The 10,659-nt window shown below is 31.1% G+C and overlaps 1 protein-coding gene across 1 annotated transcript; it reads right to left on the bottom strand.

Annotated features, from left to right (window-relative positions):
• Window positions 1-303: 303 nt before the first annotated feature.
• LOC145600919 (protein neprosin-like) lies at window positions 304-6,532 on the bottom strand. The gene is made up of 7 exons (XM_081656787.1): window positions 5,779-6,532; window positions 5,422-5,508; window positions 5,111-5,326; window positions 3,124-3,288; window positions 2,727-2,780; window positions 2,147-2,293; window positions 304-922 (listed from the first exon to the last, which is right to left on the bottom strand). The coding sequence occupies exons 1-7, from the start codon at window positions 6,061-6,063 to the stop codon at window positions 545-547; spliced, it is 1,332 nt and encodes a 443-aa protein (XP_081512913.1). The 5' UTR covers window positions 6,064-6,532; the 3' UTR covers window positions 304-544.
• Between the last annotated feature and the right edge of the window lie 4,127 nt (window positions 6,533-10,659).

The following is a 10,659-nucleotide window of genomic DNA, read 5'->3' as shown; positions in this document are numbered from 1 at the left end:
TCTATCGGTTTTTTTAATTTTTTTTTAATTTTATTTTATTTAAAAAATAAATAAATAAATAAATAAATAAACCTTTGTATTGGATTATCACCAATACTTTACATTTTCTTTTAAAATCTTCACAACATTTTTTTTTCTTGCTCCACCTAGCTCAGAAAGTGTCATTCAGTGATCACTAAAATATGTTCTACGTGTTAGTTTTATTTTCCGTTTAAAATTGGATTATTTTTAAGAAAAAAAGAATTTAATATACTTCATATATTAACAAAAAAGAAAAGAGAGAACAAAGACGAGAAATAATAATAAAAAAAAAGGACAAACCATATTATATTCACTTTTTTTCCTTTCCGCAATAAAATTTATACAAATGCTTCCTAAAAGCAGTGTGATTAATGGATCACCTATTAACCTAATTAAAAACCAAAACTTTTCTTAAAGAAAAAAAAAACTATAGAATAGCCCAAACCCCATGCACAATTTTGACAAAACCCCAAGATAAAGGCACCCAAAAAATAAAATACTACGTATGTGACTGAAAATTTTGCTAAGGACATCTAACATTTCTTCCAGGCCCTCCATAGTAAAAATAATTACCCCAAACATTATTAATACCACCTCTAATATCATAACAATTTGGATGATCAGCCAAAACTTTGAGATTGGATAATGGAATTAAACTATTACCCCAATCTACTATTTGCAAATTCCGAAAATAGGAAGCTTTTCCAAAGCCTTCCCCTGAAAAATGACCACTTCCCATTTGAGTTGAAGTGTGGAAACCTCCTGTCCTTGAATTCACTATTTCCCCTCCAAATTGAACCATGCTTGCATGGTCTCTTAAGTGGGTGAACAAAAATGAGGGCCAATACCCGACTAAGACTCCGGATCCAAATTCGAGCCACCAATTTCCATGCTTAGGATCCTGAAAAGAAGAGATAACGAAACGGGTTATAATGTTAAGTCAAGAATATGCTAAACATAGCTCTAGAGACGACACATAAATATTAAGAGAAAAATTATATGCCTGATCTTATAAATAGATCTAACCCATGTGCAATTGTGCATGGTAGCAATAACTAGGCGAAATTGTTGCGGGAAAACATAGAAGTGATTTAGCCGTACAAACTAAGTTGCTAGATTATACTATAATTTAAGTTGATATGGTTAAGGCCTCGAACTCAGACACTACGTTCATTAAAGTAATAATAAGCATAAACAAATTATATTTACAACGGTAAATCATATAGTCGTGTATTTGAAAATTTTACAAACCAAAGTTTTGATAATTCTTTCTATTATTTTTTGTAAGGACTAACATAAGATATTTTTTCAAAATAGAGTAAATTTGATGACTATCACTTTCTATACACGTAAAACTCGTTTGTAGGTTTGTTAACTTTTCATTTACAAAAGAAGAAAGAGAATAGAATCTTGCAAAGTTTGAAAAAAGCATATAAGGGACAAAGTGTATCATAATTTTTATTTTAAAAATATTTTATTTTAATTAATTTTTTCTAATACACTTGTATATGAATTTTTAAGGAAAAAAGAAAAAAAAGAAAGCACTAGCTTAATCTAGTGCACGCGTGCATTATAAATAGGAAGCAAAGAGGTAATAAGAGAATTTTTAGGTAGGAAGATTTGATGATGTTTCCATGAAGAGTAAGTAAAGTTATATAAATTCAAATCCTTTCCTAAAATATAATTGGTGCTTTAGGCATGTTTGTTTGTGCCAAATGTCTAACAAAGCCTAGCAAATGAGTAAACTCTTAGCCTTGAATGAGAAGTTTTATGGCATTTTTTGTGGTCCTTGTTCATTCATTTTGCCAACATTTTTCTAGTCATGTAATGATGTACTTCATATTTCAATTACTCCCTCCATTTATACTTGTTTATCGAAAGTATACAATGACAAACAATTTTTTAAATCAATACGAGTACTTAATAATGTACAATGATAAACAGTGTATTCATGAAATTATATATCTTTAGCTTAATTATTTATCTATTGTATCTTTGTTGAAAGCACAATTTCTTAATTATCTTGTTTTTTGTGATAAAGATTACTCCCTAAAAAACTAATTTGGGGATTTTTGTTTAAATATTTCTACTTTAGCATTTAAAAAATCATGATAAAGTTGATTACCTTCCATATTAGCAAGCTAATGTCAAATTGTCCTCCTTTGTATGAAGATGTTGGTGAGATTGCAGCTCCAATAGCAATCTTACTATTAGTTTGAACAAATCCTGAGCATAACAAGTTGTAGCATCCGGTGGCTTGGTACGCATCACTCTGCCATAATATCAATTACAGGCAGTGTTAGATTATGTAATTCTCCTCGATTAGGGTATTCTCATTAATGTAACATTTATAAGGTACACATACAATCGCAAGAATATTAATGTACTCGATATATATCCTCTATCAAATAGAGTGTCACATTAAAGTCACTATAAATGTGTTTAAAAGCATTAACGTTGATAGGCTTTAATTAAGTAGTTTTCAAGCACTGTCATGAGTCATGACTAATTGACTAGCACAAGGAAAAAAAAAAAAAAAAATCATTCATCGTGTCGTCCGTCTTTTGGTCCACAAAATTTAACACTGTAAGTATATATATAGAGAATCCAAATTTATGTAGTGTAATGTAAAAATGTTGTTTGTTGAGGGAGTTTCTTCATAAAACATAAAATAAAACGAGTAGATGAAAAAAAGGGTGACTTACTGTCCAATAAGTAAAGAACCTAGGATAATTATCACCATAGAGCTCCGGGCTAACCTGAAACAGAATTCAATAAATAGATTTAGCAAAAATTAGCCACGAATGTTGACCCCCTATGTAGCAATTGAAAGGTAGTTGGATGTGAAGTAGTCAGCAATAAATTTCCATAATAGCACTACTTGCCAACTTCTATTAAAGTCAATTTAATTTCGAAGTGATTAATACGGAGTAGTAAAATACACCCTCCGTCCTTTAATACAAAGTATTTTTCTAACATTTATTACTCACATACTGTATAAGATAAATAGACTTTTACTTTAGGGACGGAGGGAGTACAATATAAACCATAAAATAAAATAAAAAAAAGTAATGAAAAATGAAGAAAGTAACATATAAATACCTGCCAACCAGCTTCAATTGTATTAAGATCATCACCAAATGAACCAGAAATGACCCACATTTGAGATAAGCTAAACTCATAGGGGTTAGCCACTCTAGGCGACCAAACATTTATACTTGCTTTTGCTCCATAATATTGTTGTCCAGATACATATCCCACTGCATGCTGTTTAATTACACAACAATTAGATGTTCAGTACATTAATTGTTACTAAATCACGCGTCATTCAAAGTTATCACACACAACGCTATATCAAGTTGTAATTTTTAAGGGCTATGGTTAGCCAAACACGTTTAATTTGAATACGTAGAGTAGTAAATACTAAATATTGTATACAGATTATATGCGAAGTACTCCTTAAGTCTTTAAAAATTCTTTTGGTTTTGACTTTTTTGTGAAATAATCGGCATTATTTAAACCTTAGAACTTTTAGAGACGGGGAACTATATACTCGTATTATACGGTTGATCTTGAGAGCATAGCATATAATGATGGATAACTTAAGTTGCAGAAAATGTAATCAAGGCAATGGATTTGAAGTCATTATACAAGGGACAAATATATGAAAGCAAACTAAATGAAGAAAATCATGAGTGTGAGTAGTTACTACAAGAAGCAACCTGTCTAAAATTAAATGAGTTGAAATTAAAGAACAACCAACTATCATAAATTTTCTCCTTTCGTTTTTTCAGTCATAAAAAATCAAGTCACTCAGTTTGCTCAAATCCTGTCTTACCAACATTTCTGATTCACATTTAAGTTTTTCCTCTTTTTCGTTTTTACTTTTTTTTTTTTTTTTTTTTTTTTTTTTTTTTTTTTGGAGGGTTGGTAAATTAAATTTGATATGACGACATGGTTCAATAGTCAACACCCTCATTTATTTCCAAATGAAATTCAGATACTAATTTTTTTTGGTGTTTTATGTAAATGAAAATAAGATCATTTGTATTTGTATGATTGTATCTTAACTTATGTAAATTTCTATTGTGCTTTAAATATATGTATAAAAAGATGTTGGAATGATTAAAACACTTTATTTGGAGTATTTTTCATGAATGGTTATGAAATGATTATTTTTATAAAAAGGCGAAAAACAAATTAGTCTTTTTATACTGGATAAAATGATTGCAATGTTTGTGCTGTATGTATAATTGTTAGGTACACTAATTAGCATCATTGAAGAAAATATAACAAAATTTCTTTTAGCTTCTCTTAATCGTAACTACTTTAATCGCTTATTTCCTAGAGGAGTAGCGAGTAGAGGTTATAGACACTAGACATTGTTATACGTTAATGATTTTGTTTGTTTTCTTTTATCGAGTGACTAACATTATAAAAAAATATTCATGAAATTTGAATTTCAATTTGTGAAATCAAATTATTGCTAGTACATTGTAATCTTAGCTTGTAAGGCTAAATTAATGAAATAGGGATTACAAGTTTTTTTAAAGAAATAATTTTAATTTTTCTCCATAGAAAAACAAGTGGGACAACAAAAAACTTTATTAAGCTCTTTTCCAGTATCTTTTGACCCCTTTGCCTTGTGTTCACTAATGACCCTAATGGTGATAATGATGGACATTCTTAAGTACTTTGCCTTTACTTTCCCCCTAATTTTTTTTAGTAATCCTAATTTCTATTCAATTACTCATAATCGATATTAAAAAAAATAATACGAAATTCTCAAGATACCCTTCATACTTCTATATTTCTCAATTGTTATTAGTTAACAAGCTTGAAAATTTACTAGTTTAGAAGAAGAAAAAAAAAAAATTCATCCGTCTCTAATACTCCCTCCGTCCCCAAATAATTTTGGATATTTTTTCAGTTTCTATATAATTTTTCAATTATATTTTCAATGGAATTTGAAAGCAAAATTAAATTTTAGCATATTTTTGTTTTTAATAATTTTTCAATTATATTTTCAAATATTTTTGGAGGGGACCAAGACCATTTAAAAGAAAAGAAAAAGAAAAAGAAAAATTACCTCATGATCAGAGCTAGTAGAATCTCTTCTAACAAAATTTCTGGGTTTTCTTCCAAATCTTCTAACAGAGCTAACTCTCATAACTTCTTCTTCATTTGTTCTTCTAATTGGAATTGTTCCTTCTGGACATGCTTCACCTGTTACATGCCATAATTGGAAACTTTCTTCATATATTTTCCCTTCTCTTTCATGCCCTTTTGGCCTCTCTGGTGGTTCCTGCAAATATTTTTCATAACATTAACAATGACATTAATATAAATCATATATTAAGGTTTTATTTTGACTAATATTCCAAAAATGATGAAACTTACCAATGGCTTTTGACCTCTTAACATAGGATGATCAAATGCTGGTTGTTGATGTGCTAATACACAATCTATAAGATCCCCATCTACACTCTGTCACCAAATACAAAACAAAAATGTTAACAATGCATATAATACCATGCTAGTATTATTGTCGCGCTGATAGTGTAATTTGAACTAGTAATGTGACAAGTGAATCCGAATGTTCACAGTTTTATCTCTAACATACCAAAAAATGGACATTTTCAAAATAGAAAGTTTGATAATACAAACTATTTAACCAAAGTTGAAAAATGACATAAATGCAATATGATTCCAACAAAAAAACAGGGGAAAACAGAGAGAAGGAAAAAGAGAAAATACTTGAATAGTTTTAAGAGGAGTTTTGTTGATCCTCTTGAGATGTTGTCTGACCCTTTTTAACTTCTGAGCTTCATCACCAGGGCGGAAACTCTGAGTATCATTTCTTGGTTTATCATTGGCAATGCCGGTTTCCGAGGTCGATAAAACAGGGGAAATCAGAGAAGAACAAACAAGTAGCAACATTACACCAACAATGGGAATGATTGAGGATATCTTCAACAAACAGCAACTAAATTCCATAACACCCATTGAAGAAATATTACTATAATCTTTGCTTTTTCTCATATTTTGTCCACATTTATGTTGTCTTCTTCCTGTATAATGGTACAAAAAACCTTCCTTTTCTTTTTCTTCTTAGCTTCCTTGTTTATTTCTCTTTAGTTCTACAACCATATTTCATAATATATGACACCAAGAAATAGTATATAAATATATACCCAAGAAAATGTATATTTTGGGTAATATAAATTTAATTTTTTTTTTTTTGGGGGGTTTTAATGACAATCTTTAAAACACTATTTCCAAGGTTTAGAATGGCTAAAATGACAAACAAAATGAATACTTGCTTCTATTCTACTGCTTCTGTACTCTATAATAACTGCACTACTTTCTTGGTTTTAAGAGAGAGAATTTTAGAGAGAGAAAATTGGAGTTGGGTTAATTAAAAATGGTATGAATCCAATGAAAATTTGGGTTGGGTTTTTATTGTTGAATAACCCATGTGAAGATGGGTTGGAGCCCTTGGAGGTATTAATACAATGGGGTGTTATGATCAAAACATGTTATATTTTAATTTAATTTATAATATAAAGTTTTTATGAAATCTAAACATTATGATTTTGATTTATGATTAAACATAAGAGGAGAGAGAATGGGGCGTGGGGTTATGTTTCCAGTCTCCAATACATAGACTGCAAAACTTTAGCTTTTTTGTGGTTATTTTTATAGGCAATTACAATATGGTCCTAATATAAGAAATATTTTTATTTATTTATTTTTATTTGGTTTTTTTTTTTTTTAATTTTTATTTTTAAAATTGTTGTTGTTATTCTTTGCTTGGGTCTTGAAGACAGATAGGAATTACACTGGGATTTTCTGAGGTTCTAAAGTTGGGTTGTTTTGCTTTAAGGGAGGTTTCTTTCTCACTTCCCTAGATGTTCTTTGTGTCATCCTCTCTAATCTAGTAAATTATCTTTAGTGTTAATAGTGTTCAAATATAGTTATTTTAGCACTAGAAAACAAAGTTATCCCACTTTGTTAGTCATTCCTAAAAATTGGTTTTTTGTATTTGTCATCTAGATTTGGATATTTTTGCACAAAACTAGTAAATATGGAGATGGTGATAAATTGATTATAATGGAGGAGTTCATGTATTTGATAGTTTGTGACATGTATTCTTAAATTAATAGTTTGGGGCTTAGAGTTACTGATAAAAGGGTCTGGATTGCACCAGTCACGAGTGTCCACCTCAAAATCTTATGACAATGAGGCTAAGGTAGCCCCTTAGCCTCATAAAGTGGATAAATCTTTCTCTTTTTCTTCAATGTGGGATACACATCCCAATACTCCTCTTCACTTTTACACTCTTTTAATGTGGGACAACACTTTCACTCACATATGGGTTTGTTGATGGGCTCAACATTGCCTCTTCACTGCTATGAGTTGTCCATAATATTGGTCCAAATCACAGCTCAACCCAACCTGGGCTCTAATATCATGTTAGAGAAACAACTCAACCAAAAGCTTAAGCTAATTATTGAAGCCCAGGATTAATTTCTATACTCTATCACTCCCTTGACACGAGAGTCTATTGAACTTAAAGTGTGGATGCAGAATAGGCTCTCCTCATATCCGGCGCTTAAAATTTCACTTGAAAGTGGGGGATGGATGAGATGTGAACCCGTGACACATATGTGTTACGCTAGCTCCGATACCATGTTAAGAGACCAATTCAACCAATAGTTTTTAAGCGGTTGAGGCCTAGGAATATGCTTTACACTTTATCAGTTACATCTTAAGTTGATTATAGTTTTCACAGATTAATAAGACCTTGTAGCTCTTCTTTGGAGGAATGGTTTGTGAGACAATATCAAAGTTACTCATCGGCCTAATCTTTTAATGTTTCTCATCGACTTTAATTTAAAATGAAAAAATTGGTCAAAGTTAATTTTCTATGTTAGCAAATGTGTCAACAAAATTGGGGCTTTTATTTTCAAAAAGAGGGATGAATATCAACCCTATCTGAATATAATTTTATCTAAAATCATCAACAATTATATAGGTCTTTCCCATTGTAAACATGAAAAATAAGGTAAATAGAAAAGGGCTAAAGGCCTGTTCTCATTGACTGAACTCAGCTGAACTGAATATTTTATAAGAGAAGGAAATCAGGAGCTGAGCTGAACTGAACTGAATTGAATTTCAACGTAAGTGAACAGGGCCTAAGGCCTTGTTTGTTTGGCAAAACAAAGTATGAGAGTAATTCTTAGTTGTCAATAAAATTTAGGGCCTTTCATATTTACTTAAATTCAGTTCAGCTCCAATCAGTTCAGTTCAGTCCAGCTCCTAATTTTCTTCTCTCATAAAATATTCAGTTCAGCTCAATTCAGTTCAGTTAAGTTCAGTTATAACCAGTTCAAATCAGTTCAGTAAATGTGAACATGCCCTTAGTTGTGAAGATAGCTAATTAAAGTATAAGTAAGGGTCTATTCTCATACGATTATTTTCAATTCAGTTCAATTAGTTCAATTCAGCTCGTAATTTCTTTCTCTTATAAAATATTCAGTTCAGTTCAGTTCAGCTCTAATAAGTTCAGTGCAATTCAGTTCAGTTCAGTCCAGCCGAGTTCAGTCAATGAGAACAGACCCTAAGTGTTTGATAAATTAGAAATTGATTAGTTGTCAAAAAATCAACAACTAATTTTAGTTTTCTAAGGCTAATACAATACGGAGTATTATCTTCTTTTAATAAAAATTACCTCAAACACTGAATAGTACCTCCGGCTATCGTTATATCGTCAAATGCTCATTATTTAGTTAAACCACAAAAAGCTACTTAAAAAATAGCGTTGAATACGTTCTTGTTAAGTAAACACATCCACTCTGTTGCCTCGAATCTCGATGACTCTATGTCACAAAGTTCTCACTTTTTATTTCATTTTTTCTATAATATCTACACTTCTATTTCATTCCAATATCTTACACAATTTAATTAAAATCATGTTAAATGGTATTATTTTAATTATAACGATACATAGATTTTCTTTGCTTAGTTTATCCATCCATACATTTTTTTTTTGAGTAAAACCATCCATAAATAAGGTTAAGAGCCATAAATTAATAAAATAGTAAGAATTTAGAAGAAAATAACAAATTACGGCCATACGCATGCATGGGCATTATGTGCATATATTCATGCAGCCATGCAGGCATAGTAACGCTCTATAATATAACAAAACACATACGCATGCCAAAAATAGCATGCTTTGGCCCCTACACTAAACAGTTTTTCTTTTTTAAAACACAAAAACAAAAACAAATTAAGAAAATTTTATTTACCTTTCTTATTTCCTGGAAAACGACAATTCAAAAGTCTGTTTAATTATTTTGCTTGCTTATCGGCCATTATGATATGAAAGTACCTTAATTTCATTCTATTGGTTATTTACCATTAACAGTGCAGTAATATTGATTATTTACCATGTTTACCTCAATGTCCTTTTAGTCAGTATAAATGCATTAGAGCATTAGGCAAGATTCCAGGAAGCAGCAACTAGGATCAACATAGTTTGATCACTAAGGGCTTGTTTGGTTGACAAACAAATTCACGGGAATTTTGAATTCCTAGGAAGTAAATGCATGCAAACTTGTATTGGTTGCCAATAATGTAGGAAATGGAACTTTCTAGGAAGTTCTACTTCCCACAAAATGGAGGAATTCACTTACCTAGTCCCCCCTAGGTAAGTGGAACTTCCCATGGGAACTAGAAATTCCTACATCCAACCAAACAACTTTTGGAAAATCCTAAAAATTACAACTTCATAGGGATAATTGAAATTTCATGGAAATTTCTACTTCCTACATTCAACCAAACAAGGCCTTAGTCGATGAATATTATATAACTAAAATTGTTATTTAGAGGTCATTGGTTGTACATAGGAAATTAAATAAATAAATCTACCTCTTGCTTTTTGTGTCTATCAGGAAAAACACAACTTCTAAACTAGCTAGAAATCCAATGAAATAGTTAAAAAAGTTCGTTCACTATTAATTTATTATTCTATTCATAGAACAAGGGGATTTTTCTTACAAATTCTAAAGTCATATAAAGTGCTTTGAAACCATAACAGGCTTATCAATAGGTCTATAAAAGTCCTCATAATAACTTTAGTTCAATGGAAAAATTGAAAAAAATAATCCCACCTTTTGCCCATCTGCTCAAAATAATCCCACCTTTTCGAATTTCAGAAATAATCCCACCTTGTAACCCCATCTGCTCAAAATAATCCCACCTTTTCGAATTTCAGAAATAATCCCACCTTGTAACCCCATCTTCTCAAAATGAACCTTTTACCGATTTATGAAATTAGTAGCCTGTTTTAGAAGGTAACTTGACACTTGTCACCTTCTAATTGGTCTTAATTTTAAATAAAAAAACAATTAAAAATAAAAAAAAATTCTCCTAGCCCCACGAACACCCCCATCATCGCCACCATCACCACCATCACAACCCGCTGCCTCCACCTCTTTATCACCACCATCACCTCCATTATAACCCATGCTGCCGCCCCTTACCACCATCACCACCATCACAACCCGAAACCCCAACCTAACCCTGAACCCGAATCCCCACTTGAACTGGAAGTCGGCCGGCGTTTGGATC

Source organism: Chenopodium album, chromosome 21, assembly GCF_948465745.1.
Source record: "Chenopodium album chromosome 21, dcCheAlbu1.1, whole genome shotgun sequence".
In the NCBI taxonomy this organism is placed as follows: domain Eukaryota; kingdom Viridiplantae; phylum Streptophyta; class Magnoliopsida; order Caryophyllales; family Amaranthaceae; genus Chenopodium; species Chenopodium album.
The sequence above is the reverse complement of the archived record's forward strand: the minus strand, read 5'-3'. Positions and strand labels throughout refer to the sequence as shown.

What these genes read in the sequence shown, in the direction of transcription:
- LOC145600919 (XM_081656787.1), bottom strand. Translation starts at nt 6,063, where the DNA reads ATGAGAAAAAGCAAAGATTATAGTAATATTTCTTCAATGGGTGTTATG. An exon ending in CAATTGAAGCTGGTTGGCAG is followed by an intron (nt 2,781 to 3,123) that starts GTATTTATATGT and finishes ATTCTGTTTCAG; the next exon opens with GTTAGCCCGGAGCTCTATGG. An exon ending in TTAGCTTGCTAATATGGAAG is followed by an intron (nt 923 to 2,146) that starts GTAATCAACTTT and finishes TCTTCTTTTCAG; the next exon opens with GATCCTAAGCATGGAAATTG.